General features: G+C 36.5%; 2 protein-coding genes across 3 annotated transcripts; one reads left to right on the forward strand and one right to left on the reverse strand.

Moving 5' to 3' along the window:
* Positions 1-2,793: 2,793 nt before the first annotated feature.
* Positions 2,794-5,332, reverse strand: LOC131678042 (sodium-independent sulfate anion transporter-like). 2 transcript variants are annotated; one of them, XR_009303560.1, is made up of 3 exons: positions 5,261-5,332; positions 3,318-3,438; positions 2,794-3,261 (listed from the first exon to the last, which is right to left on the reverse strand). XR_009303560.1 is itself a non-coding variant. In XM_058958177.1 (3 exons), exons 1-3 carry the CDS (start codon positions 5,176-5,178, stop codon positions 3,167-3,169), a joined length of 240 nt encoding a protein of 79 aa, XP_058814160.1. In that variant the 5' UTR covers positions 5,179-5,326; the 3' UTR covers positions 2,794-3,166. The 2 variants fall into 2 exon arrangements, 1 of the variants encoding a protein (XP_058814160.1); XM_058958177.1 differs by having other exon boundaries at positions 5,155-5,326.
* An 8,413-nt stretch (positions 5,333-13,745) lies between these two features.
* On the forward strand, positions 13,746-14,519 carry LOC131696366 (uncharacterized). Its single transcript, XM_058984911.1, has one exon. The coding sequence runs from the start codon at positions 13,746-13,748 to the stop codon at positions 14,517-14,519; it is 774 nt and encodes a 257-aa protein (XP_058840894.1).
* The last annotated feature ends 7,945 nt before the right edge of the window (positions 14,520-22,464 follow it).

Genomic DNA, 22,464 nt, shown 5'->3' on the forward strand with positions numbered 1-22,464 from the left:
GACATGTTTCACTCTGCCCAGTCTTAGACTGGTACAGAACCAATAATGTTATTTTTGTACTACACTCTGCCGCACCGTCATGAACGTAAACGTTCGTGAAATCCAAAAAAAAGAAGTTGAATAGAGCTATTGTGCAAGTGTCTCCACGTATCTACCCTAGCTTTACCCTGGATTTGACTAAATAGGTCATGACAAATGTGCGTGCATTTTGAGGATATTTGAAGAACCTCGGCTATTTGGTAGCGTAAATACTTTTATAAATATTCTATGTAAGTATGCTTCACAGAGCTTACAAAAATTTACATCGCTGCATGATCTTGAATGAAAACAAAATTCAATTCATGCCCGCTGCGATGAATGAAATTTTTGGTTCGTTTCCATAGTCATTCATGTTTGGTTTCAGAAGCAAAGTGAATTTTATTTCTATGCTAGCTCTGAGAGGGATTATTGATCAAAAGTTCACCAGATATAGATTACGCAGTTTACTTATGCTCGAAAATGTTGAAGATGCTAACTTCTGCCTTCAAGCTGTCGACATAATAACAAATGAATGCTTTGGTTGGTGAATGAATTTATATTCCCTCTGCATTCAAGCATTCGACTCTGCATGAAATTTCAGTCAGTTGGAAAGTGAATGAATGAGGGAGGCGTTGAATCTGAATGTCGGTTTTGAAATTTCGTAACACTGATGATTCACACAAGCAGAATATTTTTGCAGCGCTGAAATAAAATATATTTAATTTTAAAATTCAGTTTTTCCTTGCTAAATTCAAACTTCCGTTTATGGACACTCGGCATCTCTTATATTCCGACTGTTTTACATTACTGGCATTGAAGGGAATGATACCGATCATACTGATGGATTCGAGTAATTTATTATTATATAAAATTCGGCCATCTGTAAGCGAAAAGGAATACTGGTTGGGTGGTCAGATTATGTCATCTGGGAAGACTATAGCGTAGTTGGTAGGTCAGCTACACTGTACGCGGCTCACCTGAGTTCGAACTCCCACCGCCGCAAATAGTGTGTTAGGCCGTTTGCTACTACCGGTCAGATCGGTCAGAAAAACAAATAACTTTTTAAGATGCACTAAGATTATCTTTCTTTTTCGACAATATTTGGACATCAGGTTGTGAAAATCTGGAATAGTCTTTGTTCTTCATATATTTTTAATCCCACTTTATATTTTGTTAAATATGTTCGACACGGTTGACTGATTTGACTCAAATATGAAAGACTGTCTCAGCATGACTGAGGTAGAAGTGGTTCCTTAATGCTGGGAATCAATTTTGGATCATACTCATTCTCGACAGCTGTTTATACCTATTCAATTAAAGGGGCCCTTAGCTCAATAGTGCCCAGGTGCCCCGAGTAGTCTAAAGACGTCCTTTGGGTAGAAGATTGTGAAGCCAGCATTAGCCATTCACCGAAATTCTACTATATATCAAAGTGAACGATCATCATAATCAGATTGAAATGGACGTTTTGTATTTTCTGTTACTGCTCTCAGAAAATCTTTTAAACTTATCGATTACTTCGATTAATCGATTATTTCTTGGTTTCAATCGATTACGATTAATAGCGATGTAAAAAATAATCGATTAGCTACTAATCGATTAATTGGAAAAATCGGACATCGCTAGGTTCAATAGGTGGTATGTTCGTGAAGCGAAGAACGAATGAAGAGTGTTGGTTCTTTTTCAGTTGATTCGTTTTCCAAGCTCTGGTTGGAAGGAAACACGGAGCAAATCTGCACTTCGTAATTTATTTCCAAGCACTGATGTTCACTCGTCGACAAATGGTTGGCAATTTCCTCATGCTAGTTGTTAACTCGTCGGCGATCCAATTGCAACTGACTCTCCGCTCACTACGGTTGCATATTTATGTTGGTGCAAAGACATATTCGCATGGTACGCGCTGCTTCTTCTCTACTCGATGTGTTCGGGCTGACGGGCGATAACGGACTGTTCTGCAACGAGCGATGGGGTTGCGTGCATCGCACCGGATAGCGTCGGCTGGCGTTTTTCCGCTCTCTCTCTCTCTCTGGGGTGCTGGCTCTCCTCTCGCGGTTGCTTATTCGGTGGCACTATTTCGGCTGTTTGCTACTTCTTGGGGTGATTCACGTTTGGTGGCGTTGGTTTGACTGAATGAATGATGCAATGCGGCGTTCCCTTATATAGAAGCAAATTTTCTTCCTTGGCTTCTGATTGGCTGTTTGATTTGCTTCCTTCAGACCGCACTGCGGACTGAACAACCCAATCCGTGGTACTTATGGAAGTGTCACTGAGTCGGGGCATTCCGTTAAGTACGTACCACATCAACACTTCCTTTCTCATCCCAAGTTACGGTAAAGATGGTCGTGGCCCGCAATGGTGGCTCTCAGGCGAAACTCTCGCCAGGACAAGATCAATTGTTATTCCCAAACAATACTCCTCAAGTAGTCTGGCTGGAAATGAGAGTCATCAGTCTCAATCTACGAAGTATACCGTGCTTACGCAACGCAACCACTTAAATGTGTAGTGTAATTTGTGAATGGGCTAATAATAGTGGTTTAGTACTTTTTTTCAATATATGTTTTTGCGTGCTAAAAATTACTAATTACACAATAGCTCAAAATTTGTTTTCTTCATGGTCAAAACAATTATGATCGCCTTTTGCCGTTTGGAAACACTGTGCACCTGGGACTCTTCTGTGCACCAAATTACTCGAAAAGTTGAAAAAATTCATTTTGACACATCGTCGGACCCTTCTGCGTATTGAAAATGTCCAAAATTATTGATTTTCAACTGCCAACAACTTTCCCATTAATATAATACACTTTCCCGAAAAGTTGAGAAAAATTCATTTTGACGCATCGTCGGACCCCGCTGTGCAAAGAAAATGTCCAAAACTATTGATTTTCAACTGCCAACAACATGTCCTTCAATAGGTATTTATTTCAAAACAATTGAAAGTTAACCGCATCAACTTCAACTCCAATAAACGGGAAAGTAACGCAAAATGTATCGCGATAACCGAAGAACCGACGATGACGATGAAAACGACGATACAATCATCGACGATGACGATAAAGGCGACGATACATTATCGATAACGGAGTTTTCGATGACGATATATTATCGTTAACGAGTAACGCCGATAAATTATCGTGAAAAATGTATCGTATTAACAATCCTGGACCTGACCACTGGAAATGGTCACTGCAGCGGCCCAAGTAAACCCGCCTGTAACTGACACCGATATACAATGAACCAGGAAACCTGTCGGAAAAGTATGCCGTTATTACACAGGACAAATCAAAATTTTGATCACTTACCCAAATTGAAAAGCCCGAGCATCACAAGACAACCGGTAAGAAATGCAGACATTCCGGTATCGGCTCGCCAGCAGCGGTCCCAGCTTGGGTAATTGTACAGTACAGTTTTCTTCCGTGTCATCTGAAAGCATAAAAATGTGGCGCGATGTGACGAAATTCAAACACCGACCAGCTGTCAAGGTCTGCTTCCCAAGTAACAATTTAAGTTTTATAGCACACTACAAGTGCGATCTAAGTCTCAAAAGAGACCGTACCGTTTCAGTACGGTGCACCCTAGTAAAGTTCAGCCGGAAATGAGCCGGAATTCCGGATGATTCCAGTTAGTATGCCGGCTCCAGGGACACAACCGATTCTATTATTTATTATTTATTTATTTGGGTTATAACCTACTGGCCATTCGCCCATGCTCAACCGACTCTAGTTAGAATCGGTTGTGTCACTGGAGCCGAAATACTAACTGTAACCAGCCGGAATTCCGGCTCATTTCCAGCTGAACTTTACTGGGACGGACACCAATATTCTTTCGCCCATTTCAAATGCGGATATTCACGGTACCGTGTCAGACATGTGTAAATGCTCGTGATTAAATGCATAAAAGAATATTCGTGTCTGTGCGCGGTAAGAAACCATCACTGAATCGTATCGGATAGGTTGTTGATTGGTATCGTTTACAGGCTAGGACGCATGTATCGTGTCTCCACCCAACTCCATTCTCATCCAATCCGGGATCTTGTACGCATAGATGAAGTATTCTTGGGGACTTGGGGAAAGAGTCCTTTGCCAATCACGTCCATACACCATTATGCACATGCAATGAAAGGGATAAAACTATGGTTAACAAACAGCTCTCCCACGACGAAACATCCAATAATTGTAAATGATGTACATAATAGACCTTTCTTGTCCGACCTAACCCCTATTTTTCTTATTTTTGATCGAAAGATATCATATTTTTAAGACCATTCACGGTAAAATGAGATTTTTAGGACCTTCCCTGATTTTTTAATGATTTTTTGAAAATTGAAAATTGAAAGAATGTTGAGTAATATTTTCACCAAATCAAGAATGGTGAGACTCGAAATACCTGTTTCGGCAGCACTGTTTTGCATATTTCAGTTTGCTTTATCGGCAACACTGCAAATGAAGTGGTGAAACGCGATACTAAGTTCATTACTTTACGGTGACGTCACAAATGAACTCGAGAGTGTATCTTTGACAGTTTGCTATAGAACATTGCATGAAAATGTATAATCTCACATTTCTGACAGTTCAGAGAGTTTGTTTACATGGACTTAGAAAATGTTTGATTCCACCCAGAACGAAGCTTGGTTCGAATTGCTTTTATATTCTAAGACCATGTAAACAAGCTAGCTAAACTGTCAATCTTGCAATGTTCCATTACTGTTATAAGGTCTTGAAAAAATTATTTAAATCTGTAAAACTAACTCGATGCGGTAATGCCCCCCCCAAGAAAACATTCCATCGCACCATCTATATTTCCGTGAGTGGAAAATTCGAGTTATAAATATTTCGACGTAAACCTAATGGGTTAGGTGCCATCATTGCAGATACCCAGTAAGGGTAATGTAACACTTTACGAATTAGTAGTAGCCGATTACATCGAGGAAGCACACCCTGAGATCTAGCAAAAACTATCCAGGGGATCCGTTCCGGAAAGCGTTGGATCGCATTATGATTGAAAGATTCCACGGTTTGGTAGTTGCGCTCTACTACCGAATTACGATTCCAACACGGTATTCCCACCGGTATCATAATCGAATTTGGTACCAAATTGTAAATTTTTGAAAAATATCTTAAGACTCGAGGTTTTGCTTACGTGACACTGCGACGAACTTGACATGCGTGGGCCAAAAATTTAATCATGTTCAGTTCCATGCACAGACAGCGATATGCTCCTATATATTTTATATACGCAAATTTACCCTTGTTCGGCACAATGTCTAAATTTATGGAAGAATTATTGGTGACCGTGCACCGCATAGAATGGTGTAAATTGCACTGAAGTTACCAAACCGTACACATGCATATTCATACGGGTGAGCATACGTACAAGTGGACAGCGTGCGGCAAAAATTTTGCCCAACTAAGTCACAAAATCGAACACATGCACCTTCATACAGATGAGCTGCCGTATAACTATGTGACAGATTTACCTTTAACCGTTATGTGTCCAACAAAAAAAAACCTTTAACAGGTCGACGTGGGTACCCGCAAATTGAAATGCTCATAACTATGGCTTTCTTTAACCGATTTGGACACTTTTAGATGTTTTGGATTCAGGAACTTGTCCACTTTTTGATTATATGAAATTGGACCGGATGAATGGATCTGGTTCTTGGTAATCCGAATTTTCTCGGAGTAATGTTCCAGTACTAGGGTATGATTTGTAAATTTTAATAATATCTTATCAATATGAGTATCAAAACTCTTCAAATTGTCTCGACAGTCTGTTATTTACTGTTAAGGGACCATACGGAAATTGGACTTCGGAATGGCCACTCACGGCACCACGGGAACCTGCTTTGGTATGTCCATTCCGAAGTCAAATTACCAAATGGTTCCAAAACCACGAGATACAGCCTGCTGATGCAATTCCAAAAAATTTGATACCCATATTGCAAGTATTCCATTAAAGTTCACAAATAGTATCCCAGCACTGAAACATGGTTCCGGGAATCCGGATTCCCGGGAGCCGAATAAGTTCCTGAATCCAAAACACCCAAAAGTGTCGAAATTGGTTGGAAATTTCCTTAGTTATTGGCATTTCAGTTTTGTGAGTACCCGGGTACCCACGCGGGCTGGTTACGTAGAAAAAAAATTCAGGAGCCCCTCATCACTCCCCCTTACTATATCAACAATATTATTAAACTAAAAGCTTGAATTAGTGAAGTTCTAAGATGTCACAAAGTTTGAATTTCCAGCTATGGTTAAAACATTGGAATTTCATTAATTGAAACCTGAAAAGGTTCCCGGGTACCGCGTCGGACACATAACGGTTAAAAATACTCTAAAACAAACGCGCTTCCATACCTATGAGCAACCCTACAAGTGCACTATAGTGGCTAAGGCAAAAGTTCTACCTAACAAAATCGCACAAGTCTGTTCAAGTGCACCACACACATACTGCTTCATACAGAAAACTAGCGGCTCAAGTCCGATGTGTGTGGCAAAAGATTCTATGCAGGTACTCACTTAAAGAAATAAAAACGCAGTCAGATATGCAGGAAGGACTTGATTGGCTTTTCTTTCTCGCTAGCTTTACATTTATGCAGAACTTTATTTTCAATAGTTTTATTGTTACACTCACATTTGTTTGATACCGTATACAAACTGGCAATGGCCTAGTCTTGTTTCGTAAATAATAAGCGCAACTCAAAAATTATCCACCAGTTAAAGCAGCTGGGAACGTCTTTAATATTCACTTTTAAGCCGGGTTGTCGCAAACCTCTTCTGGATTAGACATGGGAGGAATGCTCAATATCACTTTGATCACACATATCAAACACCGATAGCAACCGTTGATTTTATCCTCGCCTTCCATCACATTTCTGCTCTCGTTGTTGGTTGTACTGAAAGAGGATTGGCCAACATTCGGATCTTATGTTGGATCTGTAAAGTGTCCGAACACAATGTGTCAAAGCTGATTAACAGCATACACAAGAGAGCTGCAAACCCGACTGTAGAGAATATATGAATAACTGGAAACAAATCAAGAAACAACTTGAAGATTGGGAACACTTGCTTTTATATATATAATATAACATAGGTTTTCCTAGTTACTTAGTAACGTTCGAACATTACAACATAACAAACATATTATATATTGGAGCTGTTGTCTTAGTTACCGTTCAAATATTAAAAAGCTCTCGCATAACAAACAAAATACCTGGGACACGAATAGCAAAATAAAAGAGTTGCCATAGGAACCGTTAGCGCTTGACAATATAAATAGGTAACAGTTATTGGGAAGAGTTTTAGTTTTGAAGCAGATTTTGTCACGAGCAGATCAGGAGATCAGAATATTAAATAAACGTGTGGAAGTTACTTGTGATAGTGCATTTATTTAAAGTAATCCTAACCATGGCGGAACGACAACGATCCTCAAGTCACGACAATGGCTAAGAGTTGCCATAGGAACCGTTAGCGCTTGACAATATAAATAGGTAACAGTTATTGGGAAGAGTTTTAGTTTTGAAGCAGATTTTGTCACGAGCAGATCAGGAGATCAGAATATTAAATAAACGTGTGGAAGTTACTTGTGATAGTGCATTTATTTAAAGTAATCCTAACCATGGCGGAACGACAACGATCCTCAAGTCACGACAATGGCACAGTCGGCAGAAAAAAAGAGTCCTTGAAAATGTAAGTAAAGTTGAAATGTAGTGAGTAAAAGTTCTTTGAGTGATTGGACCACAATTGGAATTAAAAAAAAAAAAAAAGAGATCCACGAAACTATTTAAAAATTTAGGCTCAACGAATTATTTGATCACAACTTAGAGAACCAGAGAATTGAGATGTTTTTTTTGCGTAGAGCTCTCAAGGAACTAGCTATCATGACAAATGTGTTCCCATAAATAGTCCACAAATAGAAAAATCGTGCTTGTTTATTGTTCATTTTCAAGGAAACGATAAATAAATGAGTGAAGTAATAAATACAAAAATCTAAGCGGCCAGATGTTTTTTTTAGTTGTCATAGCAACATTGCTAGCAGCGTGATTGAAAATTTATAGTTTTATGATACGAATTCGCATGCGAGTAGCAATGAAATCATTTTTCAATGGCGATATTTTTGTGAGAATATGATAGAACTACTGATTATTATGTAGTGTTGATTTATTTCTTTCTATACGAATAGTGTTTCGGTAATACCTATATGAATTTCACTGCAACAGTACTTGTTTTTTTCCACATTGTGGTAATAAAAATTGGAATGTGTGATATTTTTATGAACATATGAAGGCAATGGTAGAAGAACTATGACATATAATTATGTGATCATAAAATGATGGCCTTCGATTAACGAACTACATGGTTTGTAAGTACAAATGATGTTTTATAAGAATAATGGTGAAAAATCAAATATGTATATAATAAATAAAATAAAATGTATTTTCTTTGAACTTATGAAAAATATCATTATTTGCAGAATTTAAATTATTTTGCAATAAAATTTCGGAACAGTTGCTAAGGGATGTTGATTCCTCTAACCGTTATTTTATTGCAAAATTGCAGTGAAAACCGATCCAGCTGGGCCAAAATAGAATAACTTCGAGTGGCTATACTTGCGCCTAACTACTAATAATTATCCTGAGTTAAAATTTTACGACTCCAAGTGACTGCTTAAAAAAAAAAAAATTCTTTTGAGTGGAAATAATAATGCTTTGAGTCTGTTTGCTTTTCATCTATAATTCCTTCGAGTGGAAATGTAATGGCTGTAAGCGGTTATAGTCTTCCATTTTTTTTTTCAAATTATTGAATAAAACAAAATCGATTCCTCTGAGTGGGAATTGTAGAGCTTCGAGTGGCTCTACATGCAGTTAGGTGATAATTCCTCTGAGTTGGAATGTTACGGCTCCGTGTGGCTGTTTTAAAAAAAAAAATTCCTCTGAGTGGGAATAGTGGGGCTTTGAGTGGCTCAACTTACATTTCATTTATAATTCCTCCAAGTGAAAATATAACGGTTCTGAGCGACCAAATAGAATATTCAGTTAATTGATAATTCCTTTGAGTTGAAATGTTACGACTTCGACCGTCTGTTTTTTCTTTGGAGTGTTAAAACAAACAAAAAATCCTCTGAGTGGGAAGAATAGGGCTTTGAGTGGCTCTATTTTCATTTCATCAATAATTCCTCTGAGTGGGAATGTAACGGCTCTGAGTGGCCATTTTCCTATTGTTTCTTCGATGATTGGATGAAATAAAACAAATTCCTTTGAGTGGGAATTGTAGAGCTTCGAGTGGCTCTACTTACAGTTATATGATGGTTCCTCTGAGTGGGAATAATGGGTGGGGCTTTCAGTGGCTCTAGTTACGTTTCATTCATAATTCCTCTGAGTGGGAATATATCAGCTCTGAGCGGCCAGATAGAATCATCTGAGTGGGTATTGTAGAGCTTCGAGTGGCCCGACATACAGTTAACTGACAATTCCTCTAAGTTGGAATGTTACGGCCTCGAATGGCTGTTTTCAAACATTCCTTTGAGGTGGAATAATATGACATTGAGAGGTTCCATTTGCATTTCATCTATAATTCCTTCGAGTGAAAATTCAACGGCTTTGAACAGCCATTTTCTTCTAATATTTTTTAAGATGATTATTTAAAAAAAAGAGATTTCTCTAAGTGGGGAGTAGAGTTTTGAGTGACTTTACATAAAGTTAACTAGCAAATTCTCCGAATTAAAATGTTGTGGTTTCAGGTATCTGTTTTCAAAATATGATTCCTCCGAGCAGGAAGAGTAGGGTTTTGAGTAGAATATAATGTTTTGAGCAGAAATATTAGTGTCGCTACTAATCGATTCTGTTTGGGAATGTTAAGAATCAATGTGAATAATTCTAAACATTTCTTGAATTGATAATATTCCAATATCAAGGAAGCATAATCTTAATTCTCAATCCCTGCTCTGAATTTGATTTCAGAAAAACGAAGATTGCTACGAAAAAGAAGATGAGCATTCTATCTCAGGCATTGAAGACAGAAAAAAAACGTTCTGCTTTTCTTTCTAAGAAATTAAAGAAAATAATGGCTGAAAAACAGCAATTACCAGAGCTACTTGAACCCATGAGCAATACTCTCGGGTTCATGCAACGACACTCCACAATGCGTAAAGATCAGAGCGCGGAATTAGATAACTCGTTACTCCTAACATCAATGAACAACTTATCGTTTGCTTCACTCAATGTTCCAGAGTGTAAACCTAACGATGGCGAGGAGGAAATTGACAGAAAGTCGTTTGAGCAATGGAAAGATTTGCTTGATGCTTCGATGCAGCTTGCGGGTGTGACTGACGAATCTGTGAAAATCAGTATTTTCAAGATTAAAGCGGGACCCAAGCTATTGGATATACTTGAAGGAACAACGGGCTCCGAAGGTTTGCCGTCTGCGGACACGGAACCATATTCAAACGCAATTTCCCGTTTAAAGAATTTTTATGGCTCTCGCGATTATTGTTTGATGCAGCGTCAGAAACTTCGATCAATGGCACAAGGCTCTGGCGAATCAGATTTGAAATACGTAAAACGAATAGTAGCCGCTGCTAAGCTTTGTGATTACAGTGATGAAGTGATGGTAGAGAACGTTTCAGACGTTATTCAGTCGCATGCCACCAATCCGATCGTTCGAGAAATCGGCAGAAAATTAATGAGGAAAGGGGGTTCTTTAGCTGATCTATTGGGGAAAATTCGAGCTTGTGAAATCAGCAAACTTAATGAGGATATATTCGCTAAAAATCACCAGCAATCGAATCAAGTCGAAATTGCAGCTGTGTCTTTTAAACAAAACGAAGGAGGGTTCCAACCAAGAAGGTTTTCTGGAGGACATCAAAGTGCGTATAATGGGCAACAAAAATTTTCTGGTAATTGGAAAAATACATCAATTAGAGGTGGATATAAACGGAACGTTTCTGAGAGAGAACTTAGCTCTACTCGTAAGCCATGTTGGAGATGCACAAGCAGTTTCCATGTGCCAGCAGCTTGCCACGCGATCCACAAATTCTGCAGGAATTGCCAACGTAAAGGCCATATCGAGCGAGCTTGCCGTGAAGTAGCTCCATCAGTTCAGATGAAACAACAGTACAGCAATAATAACGAGAGTCCAGTTCCCAAAATTCGAAAAATTTCTGCAATTACCAAGGACGAGGATGAGAACGAATCGAATTCTGTAAGTGCAACTACTTCACAAATATAATAAAAAAAAAAGCTTTCAATGTCATTTCATTTTGTTATGTTGAAATTATTTCACTGTAAAAACTAGATTTATTAATTATAAATGTAGCCATCTCTCAGTGAGATCTTAATAAATGGAATTAAAATTTATGAAAATGTAATGATTTTGTTTATTACAAAATTTCAGAGAGATAGCATTGTAATGCAATTTCCTAAACATGAATATAATGAGGGAATTATCATCGGTCAAATAGCAGGAGTTGCAGTTTCTTTTTTAATAGATTCGGGAGCTGAAGTGAACACTGTCAACGGAGAAGTTTTTAATCTCTTAGTGAAAAGCGAAACCGCTACTAAAGCGCTATTTTCCATTACCAAAGGGTCGGACAAACCACTAAAAGCTTACGCCTGTGCCGGTGAAATTCCCGTTATTGCAACATTTGTTGCCGAATTGTACATTTCCCAAGACCGCCCCCGTTTTTTCGAAAAATTCTATGCTATTGCCAATGCTAGACCTCTAATGAGTAGAAGCACAGCAATCCGCTACAGTGTTCTCCAATTAGGTCTTAATGTTCCTGTTCTGCAACCGTCTCCTATGCTACTTCAGGGAGAGATTTTAAATTTAGAGGCATCGGAAGAATTCCCGAGCTTCAATGTTCCACCCGTCCGGTTATCATATGACAAAACAAAACCACCATCGAGAAATGTTTACACGAATATTCCGCCTGCTTTCAAGATAGAAACGGAAAGAAGACTCCGTGATCTACTAAACTCAGGAATCATTGAACATGTCACTGAAACAATGGACAGATCATTTTGTTCATCTTTATTGGTCGTGCCCAAGGGGAAAGAGGATATCAGACTAGTAGTGGATTTAAGAGGACCAAACAAATGCATCATAAGAACTCCTTTCCAAATGCCGACTTTGGAGTCAATATTGGCCGATCTACCCGAAGCATCCTGGTTTTCTACGATCGATTTGACGAACGCATTCTTTCACGTGATCCTCCACGAAGATTCAAGGCATTTAACCAATTTCTTTGCCGGGCAAGCGACATATAGATTCAAAAGACTTCCCTTTGGGCTTTGTAATGCTCCAGATATTTTCCAAGAGATTCTTCAGACAATAATCTTGGCAGACTGTCCAGGGACTCGAAACTATTTAGACGACATCATTGTATTTGGAAAAACAAAAGCAGAGCATGACCAAAATTTAAATATCGTTTTAAGTCGCTTACGAGAGCATAATGTATGCCTAAACATGAAAAAGTGTGTAATTGGCAAACAGTCTGTGAGATTTTTGGGTTTTTCTATGTCGCATGACGGAATGAGAATAGTAGATGACAAATTGAAAGCAATCAGGGAATTTCGCAGACCGGAAACAATATCAGAGGTGAAAAGTTTTTTGGGCCTTATGAACTTTACCGAAAGATTCATTCTCAAAAGAGCAGATAGAACAGAAAAACTGAGAAATCTCGCAAAATCAGCACAATTTTACTGGAATCAAGATGAGGAAGACGAGTTCAATTTTTTAAAGAATGAAGCATTGAAAACTATCACTACTTTAGGATATTTTAGCTACAAAGATGAGACAGAGCTGTTTGTGGACGCTTCCCCGGTCGGTTTAGGTGCTGTTCTAGCTCAGTATAACGAAAAAGGTATTCCTCGAGTTATTGCATGTGCATCCAAAGCTCTGACGAATGCGGAGAAAAAATATCCACATACGCAAAAAGAAGCGTTAGCCATAGTTTGGGGTATAGAGAGGTTCTCATTCTATCTGATGAACAAATCATTTTCAGTCCGAACAGATTCCGAGGCAAACGAATTTATCTTCGGAGACGGGTACAGAATTAGCAAGCGAGCTGTTTCTCGTGCCGAAGCGTGGGCTTTACGAATTCAAGCATACGATTTCACCGTTAAGCGCATCCCAGGTGATTTAAATATAGCAGATGCGTTATCACGATTGATTAAAAAAACTCAGATTGATGAGCCTTTCGACGAGGAAAATGACAAACATTTACTTTATGCCATTGACGGGGGATCAATGGATATTTCGTGGCGGGATATTGAAACAGCTTCGGAGCTGGACGTTACATTTCAATCAATAAGAATGGCCATAATGTCAGGAATATGGCCCGAATCACTCCGGTGCTTTGAAGCACAGAAGAAAGAATTGCGAGTTTTTGGATCAATGATTTTCAAAACGGATAGAATTGTTTTACCCGAGGCACTTCATTCCAGGGCCATCAAATCAGCTCATCAAGGACACATAGGATGTGCGGCTATGAAAAAAATCATGAGAGAATATTTCTGGTGGCCTGGTATGAGTAATGATGTGGAAACATTCGTGAAAAAGTGTGAGACATGCCTCGTAATATCAAGAAGAAATCCGCCAATTCCATTATCCAGCCGCGAGCTTCCCGATGGTCCTTGGCAAATTTTACAAATGGATTTTTTATCAATCCAAAAATGTGGTTCCGGTGAGTTTCTGATTGTTGTAGACACATACTCCAGATATCTCTCTGTAGTAGAGATGAGAAATACCGATGCACGAAGCACTAACTTGGCCCTCTGTAGAATTTTTTTCACGTGGGGTCTACCACTAATTCTGCAAAGTGATAACGGTCCCCCTTTCCAAGGAAGTGAATTCGTAAATTACTGGGAAGAAAAAGGCGTTAAAGTTAGGAAGTCTATTCCTCTTAGTGCTCAGTCTAACGGTGCTGTGGAGCGTCAAAACCAGGGTATTGTTAAGGCCCTGGCAGCAGCTAAAGAAGATGGAACAAGCTGGAAACAAGCACTCGAAAAATATGTACACGTTCATAACACTATAAAACCACATGCACGGCTCAATATTACTCCGTTTGAGCTACTGGTGGGCTGGAAGTACAGAGGTATATTTCCAAGCCTCTGGGAAACTAAGTTGGCGAATGAAATAGACCGTAACGATATTCAAGATAGGGATGCAGTGACAAAACTTATTAGCAAGAAATATGCTGATAATCGCAGAGGTGCGAAAGAATCGGATATTGCAGCTGGAGATAAGGTGGTTGTGATTACCCCAAAGAAAAACAAAACAGATAGGATATTTTCGAATGAAAGATTTACTGTTCTAACTAGGCACGGAGCAAAGTTGGTCATTAGAAGCGAGCGAGGAGTTCAGTACACTCGTAACATTCAGGATGTGAAACTGGCACCAGAGCACGTTGATACTAGTGATCTTGTTTCACCATCCTCCATTTCCACGGATAATTTGGGTAACAGTATCAATAATACTGGTTACAACCAGAAAAAATTTCACTTTCACTAACATTCTCTAATTTTAGGCTTCAGAAAGTCTGATCCAAACGATGAACCGCCAGTATCCCTAGAAACCGAAGAAAAATTAGATGCAGATCAGTTGAAAAAATGCGAAAACATTCATGAAGAAAAGGAAAAGAGGATTATTAGAAAACCAATTAGATTTAAGAATATGTTTTTGTATCACATTATTCAATAAGATAATATTAATAAAAAAAATAATTGTAACAGCATTCAAGGCCATTAACATATAGGAAGAGTAGAAAAGGAGGCGAATGTAGAGAATATATGAATAACTGGAAACAAATCAAGAAACAACTTGAAGATTGGGAACACTTGCTTTTATATATATAATATAACATAGGTTTTCCTAGTTACTTAGTAACGTTCGAACATTACAACATAACAAACATATTATATATTGGAGCTGTTGTCTTAGTTACCGTTCAAATATTAAAAAGCTCTCGCATAACAAACAAAATACCTGGGACACGAATAGCAAAATAAAAGAGTTGCCATAGGAACCGTTAGCGCTTGACAATATAAATAGGTAACAGTTATTGGGAAGAGTTTTAGTTTTGAAGCAGATTTTGTCACGAGCAGATCAGGAGATCAGAATATTAAATAAACGTGTGGAAGTTACTTGTGATAGTGCATTTATTTAAAGTAATCCTAACCATGGCGGAACGACAACGATCCTCAAGTCACGACACCGACATATGAAACAAGTTAAAGTATATCGAAAATCAACAATTTTGAATAATAAATACCTATTTTCACATAACTCTTTTCATTCCTCGCTAATTGATTTTGCTCCAGGTCAGTATCTTGCTTCATGGTGCACAGAGCCTGATTATTTTTTCCATAAACTGCGCTTAATTTGCACTGGATGTGGTGTCTTCTCGAGTTGCTGCTGTTACTACCATCATCGTCATCTCGTTTGATAGAAACCCGATTATTATAATTTTCACTAAAACACCCGCGAGTCAGCTCAACAAAAAATACCGACAAGATAATTAAAACCAACAACGCGGCGATTAGAACAGCGATATTTCTTCGGTTTCCTCTTTCTTCCTCTAGAAGACTATTGGAAAAATTAATTCATGTCAAAACAATATGTTTGACAGAGATGATGAATTATTTTAGCATGAGGGATGCCAAATTACTTTCTGCAGTAGCATGCAGTAGAAATCGGAAAAGTCTGTAAATCGCTGCAATATATTTGAGCAAGGAAACTAGTGCGATAAAATTTTAAATAATCTAAAATGTTAAATATTGCTAAAATTTGATGGAACTGGTTTTGTTCGATGAAATATCTAAAGCCTGCGAAAAATCTGCAGCTAATATGAAAAATCTGCAGATTTGCAGATCTGGCATCGTTCTTCCAAATTCCCCACAAGAAATTCATCCAAACATGGGGAAATGAGGCAAAGTAGATCATCAGCACATGGGGTTAAATGAGCAGTTTGCAGTTTTTTTGATTTTTTCAATAGTTGAAGGCACCAAAACATCGCGGCAATATGCAATATCGACATAGGGATGAAAAAAGCAGCATTCTAGCATGTAAAATTTTTTGACGAGAAAGGTCTATTAATGTAAATTGTTTAATCATTACCAGTACCTGAAGACCAAATCGTCCCACTGACGCCACCAAGTTTGCTTTTTATTTTTATTGCTGACAGTACCGACAATACTCAAGCTACTCGGTCAACTGGAATGAGAGAGGGGAAAGGGAAGAGGGGCAAATTTCGAAAAAGAAATACATGTCGGCAATGTCAACAGTCTTAAAGGCCTTAGTGTAAAGGTACGCAAAGAGTGTGCAGAGAGTGAAGCCAAAAAACGGCTACCTATCGAGCAAAATTTAAATTCAGCTTTGCTGCAGAGATATCAGAGATGGATTCCAATTGTGCTCGATAGGTAGACTTTTTTGACTTCACTCTTTGCGCAACTGTTCTCTATAAACTGTGGACAGTCCGATAGCTCGACAACTTTTCTTAGAGGGTTGCTGGTTGCCTCGTGAGTAGACTGCTTTAAAGTGGGAAATCAACATTTGAAGGTATTGTCTTTCCCGATATAAACTAGCGCTTCGTCGGTTTGTTGCTATATATGTCACACGTGAGTGCGAACAAACTAAAAACAACGTCGTTTCGCTTGCATTAATGCAAAGTGCACAGGCGCGTAAAGTAGGATTCACACGGTACATCAGGCTTCCGTCACCGGAATTAGTTACATGCAATTAAATGGAAGCATTCATACACAACATCAACGGCACGGAACGTTTTGATGTATGGCACGTTGACGTTGACGGAAGCTGATGTATGGCTTTGTGGTGCATGGCTGAAATGTCACGATGTGGATTTTAGAAAAGATTCTCAATATTACAAAAACTAGTTGAATAGACGATGTCGGTAGTTTATTGCAATCACATCTCGTTCGGTCGTTCGTTAATTTGTGCATCGTTTAGTTCCTCCCTTCCCCAGTTGAATCCTCCAGGACGATCTTCTGGCAGGGCATTATAGTCCGCATCTTCATTGGGCTCATCAAACATAATTTTTCTGTTGAAAGAGGAAAATCAGTTTTGTTTCAAAAGTTTTAAAAAGGTAAACATTACAAAAACTGCGGTGTTTTCAACACATGGAAGCCATTGATTTGACCTGGAAAAACGTCTTCCAGGAAGTAATATATGTGTCCTACCACGATACCCATCAGATCTACCCAAATGGTATTACCGATAAGTACTGAAAATCCTAGTAAAACCCACGGCAAATAAGGAGCCTGTAAAAAATAGAATATTACAGTGCTTATATTAGGAAATGATCCGCATTACAGCTATTCACCTGGAAATTCAATATTCCAAAAAAGTTCATTCGAACAAAAGGATTTCTTCGTGACCATACGTACACCAACATTATAGTGAATGCTTGCCCTAGAAACAGCAAATTTACAAAGAACGCGAAAATCTATTTACGAGTGTTTAGAAAAAATAACGATTATTAAAATTTCGATGCGTTCAGATCCACGTGCGATCGAAAACAAAGCTTGAAAAGGCAGGTAATGCTCTGTAAAACTGCTTCAAAATTAATGTTAAAGTCAGCTTAAAACTAGGACTGGAGTCCTTTCACATGAAAATCATTCAAAAACAAATCTCAATCTTTACAAAATTATTGAACTTTTTATATTAAAATCTTATTTGTCTTAAAATACCTCTAACTAAAAGTGTACTTTGTATTTCAAATCTTTTTGATTCATTTTCATTGGGAAGGTGAGAAAATTTTCCTTGAGTGATGCCATCACATGTATCAGCTAATGGGTTGAAGTGACCTTTACAAAGTAATTTATTTAAAATTTAACAATTTTGATCGATTTTTCGCTCATTTCTTAAAAATCTTAATTGTTAACAGCATCATTTTAATAATTCAGATTGTTTGTATTGAAGAACTGCATTATTCGTTCTTTAACTTGATACACTTATCTTTTCTTGTTTGGGTTTGGGTTATTGAACTTGGATATTTTTATTTCAATTTCTTTACTACCTCTAATTGAAAAAGTATGGCACTTATTGTACTTTTTTTTCTTTTCATTCGAAAGCCAGGAAAATTTCACAGAGAAAATGCATTAATACATTCAGTTAAGTGAATTTAATATTCTTTTAGAAGTAAATTAGTTTAAAGTTAGTGTTATTAGCATTTGCGTTAATTTTCTTAAAATAGTGAATAATAAACAACATCATTATGGATCATGGAAATAATGCATCTCAACAAGTTCTACAATTCTTTCTTTGACTTTATATCAATGGAAGTAAAGTTGCAGACTGAATCGATTGATGTCGAGTTGATATGTCAGAGGAATGCATTGATTATATTTCAGTTTAACTATGATTTGATAGAATGCTTTTCGATCATCTGAAGAAAAAATTGCTGTTGAACTGGGGCTCTAGTGGATTGTGTAAATGTTTTAAAATAATTCATCTGAACGTTCCAACTCGACAAGATTTCAGGTATTTAAGTTCAAATTTCTATATTTGAAAGCCTCCCCCCTCTCCCCTCACTACAGCCCTATTGCTAAACTACCTATGCCCATGAAATTGAGCTAAGGCTTTTGAATAATTCATCTAAACATATCAATGTGGTAAATTTAAAGTATATGATGTTATTTTGGTATGCCATATGAAATATCATTGATACACCCGCAGTGTTGGCAAAAAAAAATTTTTGGCAATTAATTCGATCTATCGAACTTTGAACAGCTATAACTTGTTGTAGAGACATTGTAGCACCATGCATCCTTCGGCATAGTTGTTTCAAAATCATTCAAAAACAAATCTCAACCTTTACAAAATTATTGAACTTTTTATGTTAAAAACTTATTTGTCTTAAAATACCTCTAACTAAAAGTATACTCTGTATTTCAAATCTTTTAGATTCATTTTCATTGGGAAGGTGAGAAAATTTTCCTTGAGTGATTGCCTCACATGTAGCACCATGCATCCTTCGGCATAGTTGTTCAGCATATCCTGGGCTGCACTTCTATCTAATTGTTGGTATACTGCAGGAAAAATTGTGGTCTGAATTGAATTGAAAATGCAAAAAGTAGGTTTTCCCATACTAATTTCCATACAAATTTCAAACGCAATGCGCTACGCCGGGTCAAAACCAATCGACCCCAAGTTTTGCACAAATGTTTGAGACCCCAAATGGAACCAAAAAAGTAATGTGCTGGAAAATCGATCATTTTGCCCCACCTTAATATGTACGGACTCGTAGAGTTTGTATTAACAATGAACAAAACACAGTGGAGCAGCTAGCATCTTAAAATACGTATTATATGACGTGTGAGGGTTTAGTTTACAAAGAATTTTGTATCATAAGAGTGTTATTTTATGTCATACACTTGTAAATATTACACGTAGTATTGCATACCAACTATTCGATAACTGATAACTTCAGTGAGCTTAAGATTATTGTTATCAGTAGTCAAGAATATTTGGCTAAACGAGATCGAATACAGTGTGTCCCACATTTATACGTTCACCCTGTTTTTCAGAATAACTTTTTTTTAGTTCGAGCAAACTGCACCAAATTTTCAGCGATTGCTTTAAAACTTAATCAACGATGTTTCTCTAAATTTCGAAGCCTTAGTGCGTTTTGTTCATTTGTTATGTGAGTTTACGTGAAAAAAAAGTGATGTACCACATTTATACGTTCACCCTACTATTTTTTGGATAACATTTTTTTCTATTCACACAAACAGCTCCATATTTTCAGCGTTTATTTTAAAGCTTAATCAACGATTTTTCTCGAAGTTTGGAAACCCTGGTGCATCTTATTCGCTTGTCATAGCAATTTAAGTGAAAAATGTGTCCTTTATTTATCCGTTCACCCTATTTTCTCAGATTAACTTTTTTTAGTCAAACGTACTGCACCAAATTTTCTAAGTTCATCTTGAAGCCTAATTTACGAAGTTTTTTTATAAATTTGGAAGTTTTAGTGCGTTTTGTTCGTTTGTTATGGCAAATTAAGTGAAAAAAATTGTTCCTGCATTTATAAGTTCACTAAGAAAAAAATAGTTTTTCCCAAAAATGCATTATTTAAGTAATTATCCAGTAAATATTAATGCTTCATGTAGTAGTCAATCGAATTCCCATCATTTTTGAGTACAAGTTTTATTCGCTTCGGCATTTAATCATTACGATTTTCAATATTTCTTGCACTAAGTTTGTTTTAGAATGATTTGATTGCTTTCTTGAGCTTGTCATATACTTCACGAACCATCATACTCGAAACATTTTCAGTCGGGATAACGTCTGGAGAAAGCGATATTTGAATGACCTCCGATGTGTATGACAACGCGAAGCAGTATTCGTCAGTTGTAAATCTCAAGAAAGCAACCAAATCATTCTAAAACAAACTTAGAGCTAGAAATATAGAAAATCGTAATGATTAAATGCCGAAGCGAGTGAAACTTGTACTCAAAAATGATGGGAATTCGATTGACTTATAAATATAGTGTTGATTATTACCGGATATTTACTTGAATAATGCATTGTTTTGGGAAAATCTATATTTTTCTTAGTGAACGTATAAATGCAGGAACAACTTTTTTCACTTAAACTGTCATAACAAACAAACGAAACGCACCAAAGCTTCCAAATTTTGAGAAATATCGCAAATTAGGCTTCAAAATAAACTTAGAAAAATTGGTGCATTACTTTTGACAGATAAAAGTTAATCTGAGATAATAGGATGAAAGGATAAGGGACACATTTTTCACTTAAATTGCCATAACAAACAAACAAGATGCACCCGTGTTTCCAAACTTCGAGAAAAATTGTTGATTTAACTTTAAAATAAACGCTGAAAATCTGGAGCAGTTTGTGTGAATAGAGAAAAGGCTATCCAAAAAATAGTAGGGTGAACGTATAAATGTGGGACACCACTTTTTTCACTTAAAATGCCATAACAAACGAACGAAACGCACCAGGGTTCGAAATTTCTAGAAACATTGTTGATTAAGTTTTACAACAAGCGCTGAAAAATTGATGCAGTTTGCTCGAACGAAAAAAAAATTATACTGAAAAAACAGGGTGAACGTATAAATGTGGGACACACTTTATTACCCCGGAATAAATTCTCTTTAAAATCTTCATTACTAACGTAGAATTCCTCATATATTGTGAAGCAAGCCCAAGAAAAAAAATGTAATTGAGACGGTTCATTAAGTTGACCCAGAGAAACTCAAAAATTTCCATTCTACAAAAAATTGAATAACTTTTACAATTTCCATCCGATTTAAATTAATAATAGCTTATTTTTGTTGGTTACTAGCTAATGCCCATCGCGCGTTGCTGCGATTTTCAACGAAATAAAAGGAAATAAACATAATTTGTTAGGAAGCGCCATCTGGTGTACAGATAATCCCCAACCAATAGCACACAGACACGCTCCATAACAAATGCCTACTATGTATAATTTTGTACGGCAATCGGTTAAGCAGTTTGGGAGTTGATAAATCATATACATACAAACATTGACTTATATATATATATATATATATATATATATTATATATATATATATATATATATATATATATATATATATATATATATATATATATATATATATATATATATATATATATATATATATATATATATATATATATATATATATATATATATATATATATATATATATATATATATATATATATATATATATATATATATATATATATATATATATATATATATATATATATATATATATATATATATATATATATATATATATATATATATATATATATATATATATATATATATATATATATATATATATATATATATATATACAGGGTGTTTGGTTCATGATTAAGAATCTCTCGGGGGGTGATAGACTGCCATATTTGGAGAAAAAAATTGTTCTACACATACCATCAAATCTCAACCCTTACAGAGTTATTGAACTTTTTGTGTAAAAACTTATTTGTCTTAAAATACCTCTAACTTTAAAAGTATACTTTGTATTTTAAATATTTTAGTTCCATGCGAAAGGTGAGAAAATTTCGCATTGAGTGATGCCCTTACATGTTTCAGCTAATGAGTTTAAGTAGCCTTTTCAAAGTAATTTATTGAAAATCAAACAATTTTGAACGATTTTTCGTTCATTTCTTGAAAATCCTTATAGTTAACCTCATCATTTTAATAATTCAGATTGTTAGTCTTGATGAGCTGCTTAATTCGTTCTTTGACATGATACACTTACCTTTTCTTATTTTCATGATTTTGGGTTATTCAACTTTGATATTTTTATCTCATTTTCACTAGTACCAGCTCTAATTGAAAAATTATGGCACTTATTGTACTGTTTTTCTTTTTATTCGAAAGCCAGGAAAATTTTACAGTGAAAAATGTAGTAATACCTTTCAGTTAAGTGAATTTAGTATTCTTTTAA

Source organism: Topomyia yanbarensis, chromosome 1, assembly GCF_030247195.1.
Source record: "Topomyia yanbarensis strain Yona2022 chromosome 1, ASM3024719v1, whole genome shotgun sequence".
In the NCBI taxonomy this organism is placed as follows: domain Eukaryota; kingdom Metazoa; phylum Arthropoda; class Insecta; order Diptera; family Culicidae; genus Topomyia; species Topomyia yanbarensis.